Consider the following 25,395-nt stretch of genomic DNA (forward strand, 5'->3'; position numbering starts at 1 on the left):
TTGGTTTGACATTTTATTTATATTTTGTTAGCACTAGGTTATTTAAAGTAACTGAAACAAGAGGGTCTAAAGGCCCAAGGTCCCTCACCTGAGACAAGCAGGGGGAAAAGAGATGCAGATTTTGTGGTAATAATGTAGTTTGGACACCAGGGTCACGATTGAAGCAAACTTGGTAGAGGACTACTTAAAAGATGTCACATGTCCAACAAAAACCTTCTGGGCATTGAGGTTTAAGAGTGAAACTGTCTTAAGCTTTCATTATATACATAAAACCAAAACATGTGACTCTTGGGGGATGGCCACTTTTGACCGCAGGGGCATAATATGAAAAAATTTACTAGCCATTTTTGACCCCAGGGGCATAATGTGAACAAATTTACTAAAGTACCACTAGAGGATGTAACACACCAAATGTTAAACCCATGACCCTTGTGGTTTAAGTTACTTTTGAAGTTTTCATTTATAAAAACTACGGTTCAAACCTACATATGCACGGGACCAGAATGTTGGAGCAAATTTGAAAGTGACGCCTATTGATTATTTCTGTGAAGATTTATTACTCTCTTTTAACGGTAAGTGATTCAAGAGTTGAGTAAATGGATGCACACAAGGACTGACAGACGAACGACATCACCGTATCCTAAAAGCTCACCATGAGCTCCATGTGCTAAGGTGAGCTAACAAAACTAAATGATAAATAAAATAATGACAAAATATAAATTTTGCAATATAAATGAAACATAAACAAAACATAATATACATATATGCTTTAAGAGAGACTGCTAATTTAGAGATAAAATTGTACAAAAATCAAAGACAGTATTAATCATGAATAAACCCATACTGGAATTCTTTCGAACCACTTGGACTTCAAATATCACACTCCCTACATTCTGTTAATCAAATTACAATAACAGTAATGTGGAAATAGATTTTTTTTAATATTCTTAATACTAACATGCAATAAGTTGTTAATATGCTTAAATGCCTTCAAGTTAACGATTGAAATATACTTAACATTTTTAAGTGTAAATATCAATAACATCAGTTCTACTGTTTTCTTGCAAACAAAATCATCATGTCTCAAGTGCAATATGCGATACTTGGGAAACAATTTTAAATTATTCTTTATTTCTTTTGTTATTCGTCCAACACAAATATCAAAATCTAGGTTGATTTATTCAGTAATTTTCACTACTTAAACAAGTTTATGTTGCATGTTTGCAGCAGAAAAACTGACATCAAGTACATAACATAAGTATATTCGATTAATCAAGGAAAAACATATTTATTGTTTAAATTTATTACTCCTGTTAGTTATTAAATGAAACTGCGATATTAAATAAATGACTGAGGTCACTGCTATTTCTAGCAGTAGTGGTTTCATTAGCTTTTGATCCAACGGGTAGTACATATACATCACTCTATGATTTGGGATACATACAGTCAGCTAATTATAAGAGCTCTATGGAGCGCGTTACACATGGTGCGCTTATTACATGGTAAAGTATGGTACATCCATGTCTGTTTTGGGTTACATAGAGTCAGCTAGCTGAGAGCTCATGTCTGTTCACACTTTTTGAGAATACCGGCCCAGAGAGCATTTGGTAATGCAGAAAAAAATCAACAAAAAAGCTCTCAAGATATTTTGAAAATAAATAACAAAAATAAAACAAAATGGAAAAAAAATCACAAGTAGAGTCTATATTACAATTTCGGAAATAAAATATAATGTCATCTATAACAACATAAATGTACAATATTCAACTAGTGCATCTATTGGTTTGTACAAGTGGAATACAATAAGACATCAATTACTTGTCAGTAAATAATTCTGACATGGAATAAGCACAATTCAAAAAATGAATAGACAAAGCCAAGTTGAACATATTCATAGTCATTTTAACCTTTCCTGCTCAATAGCAAAGTAAAAGTGACTACATGCAACCAGGATAAAACAAGAACAGCCTGCGAGTGACTCACAGTCTGTTCAGGTTTTATGCAGTTTGCCACTCACCCGTACCTTATGGTTGGAAATGATGCCTAAAATTCAACATAGTAAGAAAGGTCCTCAATTAAATTTGATTTCCTAAGGGACTACAAACACGTCAAAATGCTCCTATAAGCGGTAAAAGGTTTAATTCAATCTTGAAAATAGAATCAGCTTAATGCATGTTTTTCAAAATACACCCTCCCCTCTTAACCCTTTCAGTGCGGGAACCGAATTTTAAAGGACTTTGCAAACAGTTTGGATCCAGATGAGACGCCACAGAAAGTGGCGTCTCATCTGGATCCAAACTGTTTGCTATTTTGATAGTATTCTTTGAAAAAAAATGAAGAAAATGCTTATTTTACAAATTCAGCAGACGACATTTTAGCAGACGACAAATTTCCCAGCATGCAAAGGGTTAATCTCATCATGATCAGATGATAAAGTTTTAAAACGTCCATTTAGCTGATTCTACAAATTTTACAATAAAGAAACATATCATCTGGTGATAACATTCAACATATTATCAGCAATTTAATCTATATTACAATAAAAAAAACTGACCAATACATATCTGTTCATTATTATTTACACATATAACACAACCTATAGGCGCAAGGATCCATATTAAACAAACTTTACACATCTTTTACAATATTGGTAAAGCATAATAAGGTAAGTTGTTCATTATAAACAACTGAACGCAAAAAAAAATAAAATCAAGTAAATAATGTTGTTTTTTATAACTTGTTACAATTAAACGAACAATTTGAAATTAAAGAAAAACTATTTTTAAGATAAACTTGTGGTGTTTCTAAAATTTGGGTCATATTTAGACTAAGCACCAGTCACCTTTTCAAAAGATAACATGTCCACTATATCATTGGTTTGTACAGCCTTCACATTCATATTGTGTAACAACTGTCTCCACTGAAAGATTTTGCACAAGCTCATTGTGTACATGTTACAATAGTACATATTTTTTTTTTAAATCCTTATAATATACGAAGGTAACAGTTTATTTTATGAATGACACTGAATATGCAGGTATATTTGCTATAATTACACATACTTCAACAGTCATTGACAAATAAATTGGTGTAACCTTTCTGTCCAGACAAATTATCACCATACTTTAAAGAATTCAATGGAATTTATTTCATTGACATGACTTTATTACATCTTTATTCAACAAAATATATAGTACACAATCCATACATTAGTATACACAATTAATATGAACATAAAGAGATAAGAGTTCAAACATGCAATAACAAAGTTACACATGTTCTGCAACAACTATAGATGCTGTGATGACTTGTTAAACATTAAATATTCCAATTCATTACAAAGCAAATTTTTCATTTTCATGATCTTATCAACACAACATTAATAAATCAGGTCTTGAAATTCTATTAGGTTTAGAAGAACGTATAAAATACATGTATCAATAGACCAAAGGAAACCATGTCAATACCTATAATGCAATCTTTACTGAAGACAACATATTCACCATGATTTTGACAATATTGAAATGGCAACCAATCATGCAGTCTAGGCCAAAAGTAGACTTACAACTCATGTGAAAATTCCTAGCCTACATCAATCAGAGAATCCCAGCATGCCCTATCTAAAACTCAACAGCAGTGTCATAATGTTAACTGCCTAATAATCATATGATTTCCTCAGATGATGAAAGGCTTGACAGGCTGTGAGGTTTCAATCAGACCCATCACTCATGAAATTTGTTATAGCCTTGTTCTCGGAAAACTGGGCATAATGCATAAATTGTCATCCCATATTTGCCTTTGCACACTTGCCACCTTACCTGGATTTTCACTAAGAAGAGATGTCTTTGAAAAACAAATCCACAAAAACCTGACGAGCCTGTGCTGACCGCACACACTTATCTGGGACTACACTTAACCCACATGCATTAAGCCTTTTTATCCCAAAACAAGGTCCATATAACACCCAACAAGACCAATCGTATTGCCAACACTTGACAGCCACATCTCTTGTCCATATAACACCTTACCAGACAGACCAATCATATTGCCAACACTTGACAGCCACATCTGTTGTCCTCACAAAGGCTCAAGAAACAAGAGATGGAATAACTACTATCATAATTACAATAACTACTTTATAACTGGTTTAGGACACTCTTGAATACAGTAGTGCATTGTTTATGTATGTGTTCCCACAGGGCAAAAAGCATTCACCAACACTTTAAGTATATTAAGCACACACATTGACTGTGCAGCTAGTTTACAATGAACATCAATTGCTGAATAAATCCGACTATTATCATCAACATATGCTGTGATATACAAGTGTAACCTCAGATAAACATGATGTGATCATTGTAGAATGTGACATCAAAACAGAAAATAACAATGTCACTAGTTTATATATGTAGCATTGTGTGATGTCATCATAAACAACAATGATGTCATCAAAAACACTGATGATCTCACTTAAACAAACGCTGTGGTTTCACCACGGACTGTGTCATCACAGAAAGTGACGATATGATCACACAAACTGATGATGTAAACTGTCATCACAGACAGTTATGATGTAAACTAAGCTATATAGGGAGACATCAGGTATTGATGATGAAAGCACAAATGAAGTCAGCAGAATTGCGGCTATTCCTCGTCTTCTTCGCGTACATATGCAAATGGAAAATACCCCACCTGGAATCATGAGATATTTAATGTAAGATTGTTGAAAAACAAGAATCATTATGCTCCAGGTTCCACCTTGAGAAAAATCACACATATTTCTCATCCTTTGAAAATTATTCTTCTGGGATTAAAAAAGTGCATGTTATTCAGTGCTTAACTAAACTTTGAAAATAACTATTATTGCTGTTGTAACTTATTTTTTTTTTACCAAAAAGTGAGAATTATATATACAATAGTTTAATAACATATGAATATTTTTTTTTGGTTCATAAAATTCTGAAACTGATTATGGGTCTAAAAGGTGAGCATTAGACATAACAACTTTAAGAAAATCAAGGAGTATTCTAAGCATCATTCCAATGACACAGAGTAATGGTTCTTTCCAGTGAACAGACTCAATAAAGTCTATATAACCCCGAATATTTCAAGACAATCAAGCTACAATGAACAGAAATAACCCCCTCCCACTCAGAAACCAAGCAAAATGGCAATATGTAACCAGCATTAAACCATTATAGCCTGCAAGTAACTCACAGGCTGTTCAGGTTCTATGCTGTAAGCTGCTCATCAGTATCTTAGGGATAGAAATAAAGGCTGAACACCTTGAATCTAGTAAGACAGTTCTTAAACTCAATTTGATTTTCTAAGGAACTACGCACGGGTCAAAATATGTATCAAAGCGGTTAAGGGTAAAAACAACAACCTTTCTTGTGGAGCAGTGTTCCCCCTTCCACCAGCCCTTGTCAGCCCCACATTTGCTGAGCACTGCCACACGATCATTTGCTGCCAGGCTGATCTGTGACGTGGCAGTCGCAGCGTAGTCATACATCGCCACTGCGTAACATAGAACTCGAGTACCTGCAAGGCGACACAAGCTGTAATGCTGTACAAGTAGAGACTAATATCGCCTGAACAGTGTACTCATATTTATGCAATTTACCATGTTGATTAATGTATTTTCTGCACATAAATCAACAGCACTTTATTTAATCTTCAATATTTTTACTTTTGCAAGTGCCACAAACACAGTCCTTCATTAGCATTATTTACATAGTGAAACATATTTATTATGTCCTATATTAATATTGGTTATAGTTTTGAGTTTTGAGAATTGCTTTATTACAGCATTATTTATATAACATGTTTTCAGGACGTAAGCTTTTACACATTCAGGACATATCTGTGTTATGAACATTTCTTTAAATACTCTCGCAAGTTAGAGCCAGAACTAAAGGGCACAGTATCGCACACATTCCCAATTTTTGATCTAATCTTAGTGTATGAGATTTGAGCTTCAACTCAGCTGAGTACTAAGTCTGTAGTTCAGAACATGAACAATCTTAAATCTCAGCTATAAGAATTCACTCATATTCATCCTCAAACACAGGCTTGAGTCAGACTTTAAACATTTAAAAGAAGTCAGTTATCAGAAAATTGAGCATGATGATCAAATTCATCTCTAACATTGAGAAATAACTCAAAATTGAGTCAAAATATTGATTTAAGAATGTTCTTGATTCTACGCCCATATCTCAGAAATGTACAGTGAACAGTTAACAAAAGACACAGTGTGACATTTTATCACAGGGAATCAAAGGTATAAATTTTCTTCAGGGCTGTAATAATGTTTGTTATAGATGGCAGCACTTGTATTGGTACTTTTATCATAAATAATGTTATAATTATAACAAGTACCAGTACAAGAATTATGTATTAATATGCATAAGAAAAATATTTTAACAAGGGCTGTTTGTAAAACATGCATGCCCCCCATATGGGCTGTCAGTTGTAGTGGCAGCCATTGTGGGAATACGTTTTTTGGCACTGTGACCTTGACCTTTGACCTAGTGACCTGAAAATCAATAGGGGTCATCTGCGAGTCATGACCAATGTACCTATGAAGTTTCATGATCCTAGGCATAAGCTTTCTTGAGTTATCATCCGGAAACCAATTTACTGTGTCAAGACACCGTGACCTTTGACCTAGTGACCTGAAAGTCAATAGGGGTCATCTGCGAGTCATGATCAATGTACCTATGAAGTTTCATGATCCTAGGCGTAAGCGTTCTTGAGTTATCATCCGAAAACCAATTTTCTAAGTTGAGTCACCGTGACCTTGACCTTTGACCTAGTGACCTGAAAATCAATAGGGGTCATCTGCTAGTCATGATCAATGTACCTATGAAGTTTCATGATCCTAGGCATAAGTGTTCTTGAGTAATCATCCAGAAACCATTTTACTATTTCGGGTCACCGTGACCTTGACCTTTGACCTAGTGACCTGAAAATCAATAGGGGTCATCTGTAAGTCATGATCAATGTACCTATGACGTTTTATGACCCTACGCATAAGTGTTCATGAGTTATCATCCGGAAACCATTTTACTATTTTGGGTCACCGTGACATTGACCTTTGACCTAGTGACCTGTAAATCAATAGGGGTCATCTGCGAGTCATGATCAATGTACCTATGAAGTTTCATGATCCTAGGCATAAGCGTTCTTGAGTTATTATCCGGAAACCCTTTTACTATTTCGGGTCACCGTGACCTTGACCTTTGACCTAGTGACCTGAAAATCAATAGGGGTCATCTGCAAGTCATGATCAATGTACCTATGAAGTTTCATGATCCTAGGCGTAAGCATTCTTGAGTTATCACCCGATAATCATTATACTGTTTCGAGTCACTGTGACCTTGACATTGACCTAGTGACGTGAAAATCAAAAGGGGTCATCTGCGAGTCATGATCAATGTACCTATGAAGTTTCATGATCCTAGGCCTAAGCGTTATCAGTTATCATCTGGAAACCATCTGGTGGACGGACCGACCGACGGACAGACGGACCGACAGACCAACATGTGCAAAACAATATACCCCCTCTTCTTCGAAGGGGGGCATAAAAATAATTATTAGAACCTCAAGTGAATAATTTTTGCTTAAGTATAACTCAGATACTACAACACCGCATTAATTGTTCTTAAAGAAACATATGTGATAACCATTTATATTTATCTACAACAAAATGTATTAAAAATTGAATAAATATTTCATACTAAAAGTTATTGAATAAAAACAAGAGTGCCAAACTGTCACAAGATAGGCCCGTTTAAAGAATTTGGAAACCATGCTAAATGCTTTAAATGCACTAAGTGACCTCTTGACCTAGATTTGGACGCGGCATGACCCATATTCGGACTTGACCTGAACATTGTCATGATACAACTTCTAAACAAATTTAGTGAAGATCGGATGAAAACTACTTCAATAAGAGAGCAGACACCATGCTTAATGCTTGACATGCAATAAGTGAATTGTGACCTAGTTTTTGACCCAGCATGACCCATATTTGAACTTGACATAGATATCATTCAGACACAACTTCTGACCAAATTTGGTGAAGATCGGATGAAAACTACTTCACTTAGAGAGCGGACACCATGCTAAATCCTTGAAATGCACTTAGTGACCTCATGACCTAGTTTTTGACCCGGCATGACCCATATTCGGACTTGACCTGAACATTGTCAAGATACAACTTCTAAACAAATTTAGTGAAGATCGGATGAAAACTACTTCAATTAGAGAGCAGACGCCATGCTTAATGCTTGACATGCAATAAGTGAATTGTGACCTAGTTCTTGACCCAGCATGACCCATATTTGAACTTGACCTAGATATCATTCAGACACAACTTCTGACAAAATTTGGTGAAGATCGGATGAAAACTACTTCAACTGGAGAGCGGAAACCATGCTAGATCATCGAAATGCACTTAGTGAGCCCGTGACCTAGTTTTTGACCCGGCATGACCCATATTTGAACTTGACCTAGATATTGTTTAATACAACTTCTGACCAAATTTGGTGAAGATAGGATGAAAACTACTTCAATTAGAGAGCGGACACCATGCTAAATGCTTGAAATGCACTAAGTGACCTCGTGACCTAGTTTTTGACCTGGCATGACCCATATTCAAACTTGACCTAGATATTGTCTAGATACAACTTCTGACCAAGTTTGCTGAAGATCAGATGAAAACTATTTGAAGTGAAGAGCGGACACTGCTGTGGACGCAGCCTGCCCGCCCGCCAAGGGTGACACTATAATACGTCCGGTTTTGAAAAAACAGGCATATAAAAAGCTTTTATTTGAATATGTTTTAACATTAAAGAAGACCAATAAGGTTTCCCTTTTTGAAAAAAATGATAAGTGGTCAAATTAATTTGAATGGAAAATCTCTATTATGCAATAATAAAGCAAACATGTTAAGTACAGAAAGTATATGAAAGTATACATTCTTTAATATGAAGCGCTTGCATTTGATTACCAAAATAAACAGTCAAACGTTAAAGTCAGTTAGTTTTAAAAAACATCAACAGTATATATATATTAGCCTGGTCATTGAAAACATGCCTTCAATTCTGTTGATGTACTTTTAAGTCATGAAATTTTATTTTATTACACCTCATGCAGTTCTCATTCATTTTTGAAAGATTTAAATAATAAACTTAATAAGTCAAATAAATTATCAGAACCAATTCAGTTACACATGGCACAAATTGCTGGAATGTGTTTATCACATTGCCTTGTTTATTGTTTTAAATCAATCCACTTGTTGCCACATTCCATGCTATGGAAAAATAGAGCTTAATGCATGTGTGTAAAGTGAAATTACAGTCCGCACACATGGCTCTTCAGGGATGACACTTTCTGCCCAAACAGGCTTTTTCCAGAAAAGATACTTCCTCTAAACCAAATATACCATAAACTAAGAAAATGTTATCCCTGATTTTCAAGTGCAAGCTGCAAACTTTATGCACAAGCATTAAGCCCTGTTATTATCAGAGCGAGGCTCATATATACAATATGTGAACAAGTCCCTTTACGAACAAGTCACTGTCAACTTGAATGCTTTGATTTCAGTTTAAACAAATAAAGCATAAATATCAGCAGAGAAGAAAACTAGACATCTTGCTGAGAGAGGCAAGAACTTGGAGGCTTACAAACATTTCCACATCAGAAAAACTAACAACACAAAGTTAACAAGAGGGCCATGATGGTCCTGAATTGCTCACCTGACTAACCAAATACAATCCCAACCCAGTTTTCATCAAGATAAACATTCTGACCAACTTTCATAAAGATTCGATGAAATCTGTGACCTCTATTGTCTACACAAGGTTTTTCTAATATTTGACCAATTGACCTAGTTTTTGACCCCAGGTGACCCAAATACAATCCCAACCCAGATTTCACCAAGACAAACATTCTGAACAAATTTCATGAAGATTGGATGAAAACTTTGACCTCTATTGTCTACACAAGGTTTTCTATTATTTGACCTAGTGACCTCGTTTTGACCCAAGATGACCCAAATACAATCCCAAACCAGATTTCATCAAGATAAACATTCTGACAAAATTTCATAAAGATTGGATGAAAACTGCGACCTCTATTTTCTATACAAGGTATTTCTATTATTTCACCTAGTGACCTAGTTTTTGACCTAGTGACCTAGTTTTTGACCCAAGATGACCCAAATACAATCCCAACCCAGATTTCATCAAGATAAACATTGTGACCAAATTTCATAAACATTGGATGAAAACTGTGACCTCTACTGTCTACAAAAAAAAGTGTTGATGATTTTTTAAATTATTTGACCTAGTGAACTAGTTTGTGACCCCAGATGACCCAAATACAATCCCAACCCAGATTTCATCAAGATAAACATTCTGACCAAATTTCATAAAGAATGGATGATAACTGCGACCTCTATTGTCTACATAAGGTTTTTCTATTATTTGACCTATTATGTGACCTAGATTTTGACCTAGTGACCTAGTTTTTGACCCCAGCTGACCCAAATACAATCCCAACCCAGATTTCATCAAGATAAACATTCTGACCAAATTTCATAAAGATTGGATGAAAACTGTGACCTCTACTGTCTACACAAACAAATTGTTGACTGTCGCATGCACGCACACAATGGACGCCGGACATCACACGGTCACATAAGCTCACCATGTCACTTTGTGACAGGTGAGCTAAAAACAAATACCAGCTGATACAGTTAGAACATTTTAGAAAGCTATTCAAACATGTTTTTACCATTATCCTCTAAAAATTAAATAAAAAAGTAACAGTCATAAATTGTCAAGAGAGTAAAATAACATTTATGTAGCAAAATAAAATGTCTAAAGCTTTTATTTCATGATAAAACAAGACTATTGCCAAGCAATATATGTCCCCTATCGGCTCCCCCATTGTCAGAAATATTCATTATTTTTTTTATATATATTTGTTGCCATAGCAACCAGAATTTTTGACATAGGAAGAAAATGAAATGACGTGCATACTGTCCATATTGCCATCAATCCATGTTTCAAGTTTCATGAAAAAATATTAAGAACTTTTAAAGTTATCGCAGGATACAGAAAAGTGTGCAGGATACACCATTTTCAGCAGTATTTCTAGTCTATTTGTTGCCATAGTAACCAGAATTCTTGAAATGAAACTAGAGCTTTGTCACAGACGTGATGAGTACCCCCACATGCCGCATAAACACAGAATATTTTGCATGTTGTCTTCACAAAAAACAGCTGACACCATGCTCAATGTTTAAAATGCACTAAGTGACCCCGTGACCTGGTTTTTGACCCTGCATGGCCCATGTTCGAACTTGACCTACACATCATCTAGATACAACTTCTGTCCAAGTGTGGTGAAGATCAGATGAAAACTACTTGAATTAGAGAGCAGACACCATGCTGAATGTGTAAAACGTACTACGTGACCCAGTGACCTAGTTTTTGACCCGGCATGACCCATATTCGAACTTGACCTAGACTTCATCTAGATACAACTTCTGACCAAGTTTGGTGAAGATCGGATGAAAACTACTTGAAATAGAGAGCGGACACCATGCTCAATGTTTAAAACACACTAAGTGACCCCTTGACCTAGTTTTGGACCTGCCATGACCCATGTTCTAATTTGGCCTAGACATCATCTAGATACAACTTCTGACCAAGTTTGGTAAAGCTCTGATAAAAACTTCTTGAATTAGAGAGCAGACAACATGCTGAATGTTTATAACGCAGTAAGTGACCCCGTGACCTAGTTTTTGACCCGGCAAGGCACATGTTCTTACTTGGACTAGATATCATCTAGATACAACATCTTACCAAGTTTGGTAAAGATCGCATAAAAAACTACTTGAATTAGAGAGCGGACACAGACCGACCGACAGACAGACATAATTTCCATATTGCCATATGTCCATGTGTCAAGTTTCGTGAAAAAATATTAACAACTTTAAAGTTATCACAGGATCCAGAAAAGTGTGACAGACTGACCGACTCACGGACACAGAGAGCGCAAACCATAAGTCCCCTCCAGTGAAACCGGTAGGGGACAATAATAGTTCAAAAGAAGACATTATTTACAACGTCTGGCAAACAAGACACCTGGAATCTTATATGAGCAGCTTAATGACTAGGACATGTTTGACACATGTTTCCAACTTCACATAATTGTGTTTTTAAGCATACCATAATAAAGGTATGGTTTGTGGGGTGGGGCGACCAATAGTTCGGGGCCATCATGACCTGGCATAGAATGAATAGAATGAACAGGGCTACACAGCTGTAATATTTATATTTATATGGGCCGTGCTCTGTTGAAAAGGGCTTTAATGCATGTGAGTAAAGTGGCGTCACAGATAAGCCAGTTTAGTCCCTCCAGCTAATCAGGGACAACACTTTGCGCTTTTATATTAGTTTTCATTTAAAGAAAGTCTCTTTTTAGCAAAAATCAAGTTTAGGCAGAAAGTATCGTCCCTGATTAGCACATGCATAAAACCCCTCTTTTCACAGAGCACAGCCCATATTTATTAAATGAATATAACTCTGTTACCATGTTGTCAGTATTAGAAACAAACACCCATGCATATCACATGCTGTGTGGCCAGTAAAAGAGTTGTATGCAACACAACATCTTGACAAGGAATAATAAGCCAAAGTAATATTCAAATCCTCCCAGGCAATACAAAGTAGAAGAAAATCCATCCACTTTGACGTTGCATTGTTACCTTGACCTTTCACATGGGGAGCATGGGAGTTGCATGCTAACATTGTCTGGTCAATAATCAAAAGTAAAAAAGGTCAAATAAAAGTAAATCAAAAATAATATTGAAATCATCCCAATCATTAACAGCTACAGAGCATGCACAAAATGTGAACAGACATCCCCACCAAACCACCCATGGACAAATGGGTTAACCTCTCAAATTAAGTCCTCCTTCAAGGGCATAAGACGTCATTTTGATGGATCTGCTTCAGAGGCATAAGACGTCAATTTGATAGATCTGCTTCAAGGGCATAAGACGTTACTTTGATAGATCTGCTTCAGGGGCAAAAGACGTCACTTTGATAGATCTGAGCAGTTTTGTGTGCGTGTTTTGCAAAGTCTATGAGTTCCTCCCACACCTGAGGCTGCATAATGTGAGGACCCAGACTGTGTCACAGAACTGCATAATGTGAGGACCCAGACTGTGTCACAGAACTGCATAATGTGAGGACCCAGACTGTGTCACAGAACTCCATCTAATATGAGGACCCAGACTGTGTCATAGAACTCCTTCTTAATTTACTTACTAGAATCACCAAAGTTTGGACGAATTTTTCGAATTCTAGCTCAATTACCAGATATTTCTATAAGTTGTTAGTTGTAGATTTTCGAATTTTGCTGTGGTCTTTTATTGTATGTGTGTATGTGTGTGTGAGCTGGTGCACCATGGGGAAATCCCACCTGTCCAGTATGGTGACCACCAACCAAACCCTCATTGAGAAGCACCTGTACCAACCACTGCTCTAACAGCCCTAGCATATTCAAAATTAATTTACTAAGTAGCTTTACTGCTTATGGGCCCAGGATCAAGATTTAATATGATTATTGTAGTCAAGATAACAGGTTCTTACCGTTGACATATGCGTGAGGCTTCGGTGGCAGTGGCACAGGGTATGGCGTCGGGGCTCCCCCTGCGGGACAGAGGCACACACTGTTACCATGGTTACCTCATGCATGTGCAGGCAGTGTTTGACAAATATGGACAAATGTTTGCTCAATGTTTTTGACATTTTGTACCTAAGCTTGTTGTTTAAGTTTGCTGGCACGGACAAAAGCTCTCTTAGAAAATATGACTAGAACCAATTGTTCCAAATGCTCATTTTTATATATTTGTCAGCAACATTATCCCTTCATTTCACTTTGACCTCCCATGTTGAGCAATCAATCTATTTAATGCAAAAGAGAAAGAGCATTATGTTAGCTATTTTGATAATTTGACAAAAGTAGACAGTTTTTTTTTTAATTTCTTCGCAAAACCCTGATCTGTCTTTTTTACAAACATACTTTGTATTGTTTTAACTATGGGCAGGCTTTTTCCGATGTCAAAAATATTGAGCATATTTTCTTGTCCCATATTTAATATATTTTTAAACAACACAGCATACAGTACAACACATTTACTGTAACAAAAATAAACAAGAGCACCGCATTACCGGTGCCACGCTTGGCTGCTAAAGCTTTTTTTTTTTTAGAGGTCACAGTTACCTTGATCTTTGACCTAATGACCCAACAAGAGATGTGTTCGTCAGAAACACAATGCCCCCTACTGCGTCACTTTGAATTAAAATTTCTATTTATGACATCACTGACAACCAAGGCCTGTGGTTTATCAAAGAGATCATAGCCAGAGTTCATCATGTTTCTATGGACATAAGTCGACAGGTATGTAATGAACACTACTATTAACAACTAAGTACATGAAAGAAATGATAATTAGAGCAAAGTCGGGTAATTTCGACACCTTAAGAGTAAAATTTGATTTAGTCCTGATGTGTCGAAATTACCCTCCAAGTGCCCAAACTTAATGAAAAACACCGTTTTGACTTGTTGATATTTGCTAACGAACGTTATTATCGTTGCCGGCATAGTTCAAAACTTCAAGCGATTTAACTAAATGCGGCGGAGTGTAATTTCGACAGTAAGCGGCTAATTTCGACAGTCAGCGGCTAATTTCGACACTTGTCTTTGTATTAATTTTCAACAACTGTTTTAATCAGTTATTTACATTGTATGTCTCAATTAATAGAATTTCACGATCTCTTTAATGTCTAGTGTTAATTAGGCTCGATTGTTCATTGTCGGCTCGGGTACTGCTAACATTTACCCCGGGTACATTGAAGTATACTTACATGTACCCCGGGTACGGTAAATATACTAAAACGTACCCGGTCGAAATTAGAATGTACCCGAGTTTTATTCCCGCCCTAAATCAGATGTCGTAAAACGCGCTACCGATTACCGTTATTACGAAACAAACTTCTATTATTTGTTTTTATAAACTGCATCAACATGCTTTTTGAGTATGGGTTCCGATAATATAGAGGCAATTTAACAGAAATTTAACGTATTTTAAATGACTCACTTACATGCAATTAGCGAGACGTTTGATAGAGAGATGTTATCTGGTGACGTCACAACACCAACTACGTCACATTTTACAACGAAATCATACGGGATGATGATGATTTAAGACTGGTCTGATAAATACTATGAAAAATGTCGAAATTAGACGACTGTCGGAATTACCCGATATTGCGCTATATCATTAAAAAAAAAAACTTTCACAAATCAATCATTTGAGTTATAAATAATCAAAATAATAAATCTGTTAAGTAACTGTGAAAAGAACTTCAATTTTTGGTAAGGAAATATATAATATGAGATTTATAATTATATAAATTACTTCCCTATAAAATAATTGTCTCTAACAAATCTCTATTTTTAGTAGCAAATAATTAAAAGCGACTACCTTGACTGTAGATTCAGTACTCAAAATGTGCAGCTCCATGAGATACACATGCATGCCAAATATATGAAGTGGCTATGTTCAATATTGAATAAGTATCTCCCTTTAAAGCTTATTACTTCCCTTAAATGTGTATTTTTTACTGTAGGGCCACGACTTCTTTTTTTATTGGTTTACAAAAATTATTTTGAAAATGGTCCATCGGGCGGTCGAAAAAAAACAAAAAAAAAACATCATTGGAAAAAAAAGTTAATACTAATAACATCAGAACAAAGACAACATATCTTTTATAACCTTAACACAGAGACAAAAAATCAAATTATGCAATAAAACACATCTATATCTTCAAATGAAATGAGTCCTAAAAGCACCTTTTGTAACATCAGGCAATTTTAAACACTCCATTACATGACATGCGTTCTTCTCCCATTAAAACGAAAAACTGCGCTTCATTTCCATAATTCGATGCGCACCATTACGCAATGCGATGCCCGTTGCATAAATCTTATATAAGATAAACTACTCATACACAAATTACCTGGTATGTGTTTGCTCTTACTCGACTTATGAGATCGTGCATGAAAAAAAATCGAGGTAGATCGATCCATGCGTCGTCGCGGTAATGTTTGTCAAAGTTGTTGTTGTCATGAAAACTCGTTGATTTACAAAGCAAAACGTCTTATTTGAACTGACGCGAATTAATTTAATCCTATTTGTCAACTTCGCTTTTGCTTTATTTTGATAATTTAATCCAAAGTTTAATGTTAGCAAGTGTTTTTTTTTACTGGAATTGTAAACAAGGAGTCAGTTAAAGTCTTCCGAAAATGTGCAGCCTGTGTGAATTGACAGTTTGACGTCATCAAAGGAAAGCCGCTTTCTGTCAGAAGCAATAAAGCGACAACTTTCGCGCCGAAAAAATTGGCTTCCTTTGTCTAGCAATCAACATGCCGAACCAATCGTGTGTTTGTTTCTCAATTGCAATCCTCCAATTTAATAAAAGCACGTGCATAGCTCCGCCTTCGAATCTTTTGCAGAGAACGGAGGCGGAGTTTAACTGTTAATTGAGCAAGTGTTTTACGCAAGTTGAGTTCCGATTTGCCGAAATTACTCGGCCCTAAGCATTGAAACGACAAATACATTTATCAATGATTTTCCGAGATATACCGATTTGTTCCGATTTCCAAACTTTCTGTACAGTTCCTATAAACTATGGCGGACGTGTTTACAAAATTCCTAAACACATATATCGTAAATAATGGCAGTGTTTTATTGTATTATTTATACTAATTATCAAATACTTTTTTATCTACTATAATATCGGGTTTGTTTAATATAATTAACATGTTAAACAATATAGTTGCGTCACTGACTCGGAAATAAATTTTGATGGGGTCGACATTTTACTGACGCTGATTTTCTTATTGTCTGTAATTTTTACCCGAAATAAATTTTGAGAAGTGCCCATAAAAGGACTGGTACATAATGTGTCACATTGAAAAATATCCCGATCTCTGCAATATATGTGAACCAATCGGTGATTGTACGTACTTGATTTTATTCGCAACCGTACTCAAACCAGATCGATTTTTTCTCGTTTCGCTCGTTTTGCAGTGCGGTCGGGAATAAAATATTTAAAAAAAAGACGATTTTCCGATTTTATTTTTTTTCCCATTTTCCAAAAATTAGGGTCGGCGGTTTTGTTAACCAATAAATATAAAAGTCGTGGCCTAGACCTTGAAGGATGACATTGACGTTGACCTTTCACCACAATGTGTTTGTCAGAAACACAATGCCGCCTACTGCGCTGCTTTGATTTATTTAAAATATATACGTGGTCAGGTCAGATAACTATGTCCATTTAAAGCTTATTACTTCCCTTGACTTTGTTTTTTTGACCCTAGACCTTGAAGGATGATGTTCAGCTTGAAATTTTACCACTCAAAATGTGCAGCTCCATAAGATACACATGCATGCCAAATATCAAGTTGCTATCTTCAATATTTAAAAAGTTATGGCCAATGTTAAGATTTTGGCACGACGCCTATGTCGGACGACGAGCTGGCTATGACAATAGCTCGGGTTTTCTCCGAAAACAGACGAGCTAATAAAATAACTACAATTGAACTACACTTATAAAGGCAAGTATTCATGGTTACTGCATGTGAATGCATTGCAAGTGTGTATGATCAATATGACTAGAAACAGGAAGCTTCAACTACCATATCTAGTTTTTTTCTGCTATTTTAAAAAGGCTGATAAAAAAAATCCCAATTTGGTGCATTTTGTAGATTAAAAAATTCCCAATTTTGCAATTTAACCAATTAAAAAAATCCCAAATTAACTCATTTTCCCAAAATAGCTAGAAAACCCCCTGAATTCACCAGAATAAACTATTTCCCACTTGGATACATATTTTGAAAATACAACTAAATAAAAGATCCATTCTAAACAGATTCAAGTTTAAAAGGCTTCATTTCCAAGTCTAACATACGGATGAGCAGCAAACAGAGTTACTTCGGAAAAGCCAGCAAGTTATTTGCAAGTGGTTCTTGTTTTATAATTATTTCATAAAGCAATTTTACTTTGCTCCTGATAAGGTAAGAGTTAAGATTATTCATGCGAGTATTTTGAAATAATTTCATTTGATATATTGAAAATACACACCTACTACCAGGTTTTCTATTCTTATAGCATAACATTACAGTACATAGGTATACTTGTAATCTTCAAACAAATGGCTGACATACACGTTAATTACTATATTTAGTATGCTTAGTAACTAACAAGACAATCCATCTAAAAAATAGCTTTTCTGCTGTAATATGATCGCCAAGAAGAACACGTGAGAATGTTAAAATCACATCAAAATACAAATGTTCATGTATGTTCCCTTTAAGGCCACAATTATTCGATGAAATTTGGAGCCAAAACATTGGAGGGAAAGAGCACAATGAAAATAATAAATGTATTTCCCCAATTCTGATAAAATCAGAGGCTAGCAGAAAGCGTCGAACACAATTTCTTTATTGTTAAAAATTTCTACTTACATATTAAGCTTATTAAAAGCCGCTAAAAACTTTTCCCAAATATTCTGGGCTAAGGTGACCCCTGATACATTTTGTGACACACTTTACAGATTAATTGCAAATTACATGTATTGGACTTTTAACAAGACTTAAATATAGATATATTTAAACTAATTTTAACATAAGCGGAAAGTACAATCATAATTCATTACAATTGCATAAAAAATAGTGTCTATAATGTAATATGTCAAACTATGAAACTCCAGAAACTATATCAGGAGAGAAACTCTTGGTTAATCTTTCAAATTTATAACAAACACCAAGTATTAATATACAATAATTAAAACTGTGATCATCAGCTTGGAACTGTCGATGCAAACCTTGGGGTTTATACCAGTTTGAATGCTAGCCAAACCTCACACTAACTCCAGAATAGATCACTTACCAAACACCAAACATTTGTTTAATAGTTATATGGATGTATTTGAGAGCACTGGTGCCCAGCTGTATATGAGGACACTGTAGTCTATATCTGGCTTCTCTGTCAGATATTGCATCTTACCTGTACTTGGAGATCACTAATGCCCTTGTCTTGTATATATTTCAACTTTGAAAAAGAACTAGACTTGTATGGATGTTTCTTTGTTGAAAAAATTATATTATACAGATCATAGAAAACTTATATTGACAAAAATGGTGGCCAACTAAGTTGTTGTTAAGTACAGTTGCTTTAGCCAATGGACAGATGATCACCTGCTTCAATTGTTATTTTTTGTGAAGTCTGACAAGTGAAGAGTGTTTTGGTTATGTGTAAATCATGTAACTGTATAAAACATGGGGGAAACAACATTTGCACTGTTAGAATGGCATTAGGTTTTACTGGGTCAAACACGTGTGCAAATTGGATTGAACTGTCTGGGACTGTTTTGTTAGGTATATAAAAAGACTATTTGTGACTCTTTTGGAAGGTACACACCTGCATCTTTGAATCTGTCGCGTACATGTACAAACCTGCAACTTTAACAATTATCTTGAAAGGGTACATACCTGGAACTTGTGAGACTTTTTGTACTGGTAGATACCTGGAACTTTGGAGACTGTCTTGTACGGATACATACCTGCACCTTTGGAGACTGTCTTGTATGGGTACATCAATGTTGTGTTCACCTCCTGAAAACTGTCTGCCAGGGAATTCTTCTGGTAGAACTCAATGAGCTCCTGAAAATGCAAGAGAAACGATTGTCATGTTTGGAATTTTTTTTAAGTGATTTTTTTTAAACTTAGACATTTCAATTTCTGTTCTTAATATACTAATTATTGTGCAGATAATCTTCTATAAGAGTAATTTTAAAATCAGTTGAGAATCTAAATCATTACATAGGTAAAACTGTCTCAAAGGGTTTTTAATTAAAAAATGGGCCTGAAAGTAACTTGGAACAATGTGGTGTTGGAGACAAATATTATAAATGATGACCTTAAGTAGCACAAAGTGATTTACAATGCCAAGTTGAGAGCAATTGAGCCTCTTTCTGAGAAAAAAATGTCATAATGCATGCGCGTTAACTCTTTCAGTGCGGGAACCGAATTTTGAAGGCCTGTGCAAACAGTTTGGATCCAGATGAGAAGCCACAGAACGTGGCATCTCATCAGGATCCAAACTGTTTGCTATTCTGATAGTATTCTTTGAAAAAATCGAAGAAAATGCTAATTTTAGAAATTTAGCAGACAACATTTTAGCAGACGACAAATTTCCCAGCATGCAAAGGGTTAAATTTTGTCTCTGATTAACCTGTGCAATCAGGAACAATTGTAAAGCAATTCTTTATAAACGAAAAACCAGTTAAAGCAGAGACTCAATTAATTTATGTGGTCTCACTTACAGGAAGAGAATGGAAGAATCTGGCATCAGACATGTAGTAGCCGTTGCTACGTTCATACTCTATTTTGATATGTCGCACGTCACCCTTGTACCTGAAATATGGCACAGTTTAACAAACTTTCAGTCACCATTGTATCTGAACTATGGCACAGTTTAAGAAACCTTCACTCACCCTTGTATCTGAAATATGGCACAGTTTAACAAACCTTCACTCACCCTTGTATTTGAAATATGGCACAGTTTAACAAACCTTCACTCACCCTTGTATTTGAAATATGGCACAGTTTAACAAACTTTCATTCACCCTTGTATCTGAAATATGGCACAGTTTAACAAACCTTCACTCACCCTTGTATTTGAAATAAGGCACAGTTTAACAAACCTTCACTCACCCTTGTATCTGAAATATGGCACAGTTTAACAAACCTTCACTCACCCTTGTATCTGAAATATGGCACAGTTTAACAAACCTTCACTCACCCTTGTATTTGAAATATGGCACAGTTTAACAAACCTTCACTTACCCTTGTATTTGAAATATGGCACAGTTTAACAAACTTTAACTCACCCTTGTATTTGAAATATGGCACAGTTTAACAAACTTTCATTCACCCTTGTATCTGAAATATGGCACAGTTTAACAAACTTTAACTCACCCTTGTATTTGAAATATGGCACAGTTAAACAAACTTTAACTCACCCTTGTATTTGAAATATGGCACAGTTAAACAAACTTTCACTCACCCTTGTATTTGAAATATGGCACAGTTAAACAAACTTTAACTCACCCTTGTATTTGAAATATGGCACAGTTAAACAAACTTTCACCCACCCTTGTATTTGAAATAAGGCATAGTTAAACCAACTTCATTTGAAATAACTTTATTTTATATATTCTTATTAAGCCATAAAAAATGGGACTTTTGTCATGAAGAGATTTTTGCTGCACAATCATATCCAATTTTCTATGACCTGGAAAAGGCACTGTTTCAAACTAGAATTGTAACAACAGTGATAAGTTAACACATCAAATTACCGTATCAAAAAACAATGGCATCTGTTTTAAAGAAAGAGTTCTAAGAGAGAATGCATTATGTACAACCTTAGATGTGTAAATATATGAAGCATTTAATGCTATGTTGTCATTATTATAGAAAGCTTAAAATAGTCTGTAATAAATCAACTCTTGGTGGTTTGTAACCAAAGTAAACCAAATAGAATTAAAGATTGTTAATAACCTTAATATTGACCTTGAAATGTATACATGTCCATTTGTGACATCATTGTTTCCGATCATTTTTATACAGTCAGGTGTCTAGTGTATAAATGTTCTGCATAGACCTGTCATAATTATGCTTACCGCTTTGCACCTGGGGATTAAACATGATCCACAATATGAGTGGAGAAACCATTCATGTTTTCTATATCTATGTATACAAAGTCATGAATTAAACAACAGCATTTTAAAACAAGAGCACCGCATAACGGATGCCAACGCTCGGCTACTGGTGCAGTTTTCAATAAATGAAAGCTTGACAGAATGTTTTTTCTTTTTAGAGGTCACAGTGACCTTGACCTTTGACCTAGTAACCCAAAAAATGGGTGTGGCGTGTAGAACTCATCAAGGTGCATTAACATATCAAGTTTTAAAGTTGTAGGTGGAAGCACTTTGATTTTAGAGCAAAATGTCAAGGTTTTAGCACGACGCCGGCGGACGACACCACACAACAGGACGAGCTGGCTATGACAATACCTCGGGTTTTCTCCGCTGAGCTAAATATTGGTAGATGTAAAAATTATTTAATACCATTCGCAACATTTACTTTTTCCAAATAAGAAATATTTCATGATGCAAAATTCCACGCATAATGAATATGATGGGAAACAGACTTATTTGCAGAATTGTGAACAAATAAATCAGTGTTTTTTTTCACCATATTAGGTATGGGGCTAAAGACAATGACTCTGTTTTTAACTAAATTTGGGTGATGGATGTATTTTATTTATTGCTATTAAATACTTTACAGTTGTCAATGAGTGTTTTCAATATAATATTTATCTACTAAGCCCATTAAAATGCATAGGAAAATACATATGAAAACTAAGTGTTGCATTACAAACAAAATCTGAAACATTCGAATGGGAACTAAGGAAGTAATTTAGGAAAAAAACTTAATATTGGGAAGGGGGCCAAAGTACAGCCCCAAATTTCACCAAAAATACCACTTAAACAGTAGCACTCACTTAATGGTTAGGGCTGGATTTCCAGTGCGGGCACTGTTTGCACTTTCCCGGACCAGGTAGGTGCTGTCCGGGACTGTCTGCATCAACTGTGTGGCCTTCCCGCGCTCCATAAGACCCACAAACCTGCAACCGGACAGCAATTATCCGCTTCCAGATGGGAAACTATGATAATACAAGCTTAGTTTTGGGAAAACAGGACTTAACGCATGTGTGTAGTCGTCCCAGTCTGCACAGGCCAATAAGGGATGACATCTTCCGTCTTACCCAGATCTTTGTTAAGAAGAGACTTTTTTCAAACAAAACATTCCATAAAAGTGGAGTGACGTCCCTGATAAGTGTGAAAGTTTCACACATGCATGAAGCCCAGTTATCCCAGAAGCAGCTCACGGCCTTCCAGCAGTCCATTAGGCCCACAAACCTTTAACCCGACAGGAGTTATCCACTACCAGATGGAACATTTTAATACAGTTGACAAAGCAGATGGCAAAAATAGACTTAAAGATTGAACTTTTTAATAAAATTGACAAACTGCATTAAAAATTTAGACTACAAGATAAGACTTTTAGATGAAATAGACAACCAACTGGGAATTCAAATATTCAACCACATAGGATTTATATGACAATGCTATATCTTTTATGAAAGAGGTGATTTTCAACAAGAGGGCCAGAGACGTTAAGGCGCTCACCTGAGACCCTAAAGAACTTTACTGTTCAGAGCAGGTAGTGTTCATAAGGGTTCACAATACAACTTCCACACCTGGCAGCCATGTTTTTTGATAAACCACAATCATTGTTGAAATAAGTCTAGATATAATTACAACAAAATTATTTGAATATTCTTAGCAAGTTGCATGATGAGTTGGTTAAAAATTTGATATATAGAGTTTAGATGGTATTACTATAGCTAGATAAGAAAAATGCAACGCCACATGGCAGCAATGTTTTTAAATGGAGTGGAATGATATTTCCATCTGAACAAGTTTCATGAACATTTGGGTATAAATATAGCATCTTGAGTGTCCACAAGCTTCATCTTTCGTTAAACCTTAGTGACGTGGTTTATGATCGCATTAAGTCCAGTGGAGATATTACTGAGAAACAGCCAATTTCTTGAAGAATGGGCTATACATGCGGCCTCATGAGTGTTCCAAGTATTTCTTTCATTAGGGCCCTGGTCAACTAGATTCAAACTCAATCGAGATAGCATTAGGACAAATGTGTTGACTTAAGTTTCATAAAGGTTTTGCAACACAAGGGTTTGAAAGCTTTTTCTTTCATTTAATCTCAAGAACCAGTTTTTTATGACTTGTGAGTTTTACAAACTTTTTCTGTAATTTGACCAAGTGACATATTATTTGACCCGATGCAACCAAGTTTCTTACTTCATTTCAAAAAATGTTCTGAGTAAGTTTCATGGAGATTAGGATAAACATGTAAGTTCTATAGTGTTCACAAGTTTTACTAAAACCATATAAGGAAAACTCCCCTGCCCCCTCAGTTTCCAGGTTTTTCAACAGACTGGAACCATTTTCAGTCTTGGCCCATGTATCATTTAAGCAAATGTTCTGAACAAGTTTCATGGCTATTGGAAGAAAACTGTACCATAAACAATGTTCACAAGGTTGCACTATAGCCATTCAAGGAAAACTGGTCTGCAACCTTGAGGCTAAGGTTTTGAACTGACAAGAACAATTTTTGCTTTCTGACATGATATTATAAGAAGAAATGATCTAAGCAAAATCCAGGCTGATTGGGATTATTTTTTATATACATGTAGATAGTTCCCAAGCCATTTCTTTTTTATTAGTTTTGCTAAAACATGACAAATTTTTAAACTTGGGCAATATATTTTTGACACAAATGTCCTGACTAAGTTTCATGAAGACTGGGCAATCAATAAGGCTTCTGGAGTGTTCACAAGATACATATTAACAATCAACATCTTACAATAAAATGCAGACAAAAAGTGAACACAGAAGCTCATTGAGAGTTCTTTGTGCTCAGGTGAACTTATAAAATTCAAAATGGGACATTATATTTCAGGAAACTGTACCTATCTTACACATTACAGAAGCGTACAGATACTGAAATATGAGCAAATAAATCTTGATTGCTGTTACTTTATATCACAGGGAAATACATATGGTAATAATTACAATGAGTCTATAACAAATGCATAATCATTAAGAGAATGAATTGGGCTGAAAGGTTATTTAATATTTTGAATTATTTTTTCTCAGAACACAAGCAGCCTATTGAAAGGCAACAAACTGAACAACAACAACACCATCAAGATTGCCTTCACAATGCCAACTAATCTACTGCATGCATGCAACTAAAAACCATTCCAAGATTTCACACTCTACATCATTTATAATACAACCAGATGATTCATGTCTTGCAGAAATAGTTCTTATGTTTCCATATGCAAGCTTAGCTCCACACCAGCCTGCTAGTTAGGACAGTGTGATCAGGAGATGCCATGCCTGCTAGTTAGGACAGTGTGATCAGGAGATGCCATGTCTGCTAGTTAGGACAGTGTGATCAAGAGATGCCATGTCTGCTAGTTAGGACAGTGTGATCAGGAGATGCCATGTCTGCTAGTTAGGACAGTGTGATCAGGAGATGCCATGTCTGCTAGTTAGGACAGTGTGATCAGGATATACTATGTCTGCTAGT

The 25,395-nt window shown here is 35.6% G+C and overlaps 1 protein-coding gene across 4 annotated transcripts in view; it reads right to left on the minus strand.

Annotated features, from left to right (window-relative positions):
* The window catches only part of LOC127856853 (guanine nucleotide exchange factor VAV2-like), a 71,950-nt gene continuing 46,555 nt past the window's right edge, over nt 1-25,395 (minus strand). For all 4 annotated transcript variants that reach the window (XM_052393025.1, XM_052393017.1, XM_052393008.1 and 1 more), the window contains 6 exons: nt 22,715-22,837; nt 20,472-20,562; nt 19,710-19,809; nt 13,671-13,730; nt 5,387-5,541; nt 1-4,692 (listed from right to left, as the gene is read on the minus strand). In XM_052393025.1, coding sequence (XP_052248985.1) covers nt 4,645-4,692; nt 5,387-5,541; nt 13,671-13,730; nt 19,710-19,809; nt 20,472-20,562; nt 22,715-22,837 — 577 coding nt within the window. In that variant the 3' untranslated portion in view covers nt 1-4,644. The remainder of the gene's footprint in view (nt 4,693-5,386; nt 5,542-13,670; nt 13,731-19,709; nt 19,810-20,471; nt 20,563-22,714; nt 22,838-25,395) is intronic.

This window comes from Dreissena polymorpha, chromosome 1 (genome assembly GCF_020536995.1).
Source record: "Dreissena polymorpha isolate Duluth1 chromosome 1, UMN_Dpol_1.0, whole genome shotgun sequence".
Taxonomy (NCBI): Eukaryota; Metazoa; Mollusca; class Bivalvia; order Myida; family Dreissenidae; genus Dreissena; species Dreissena polymorpha.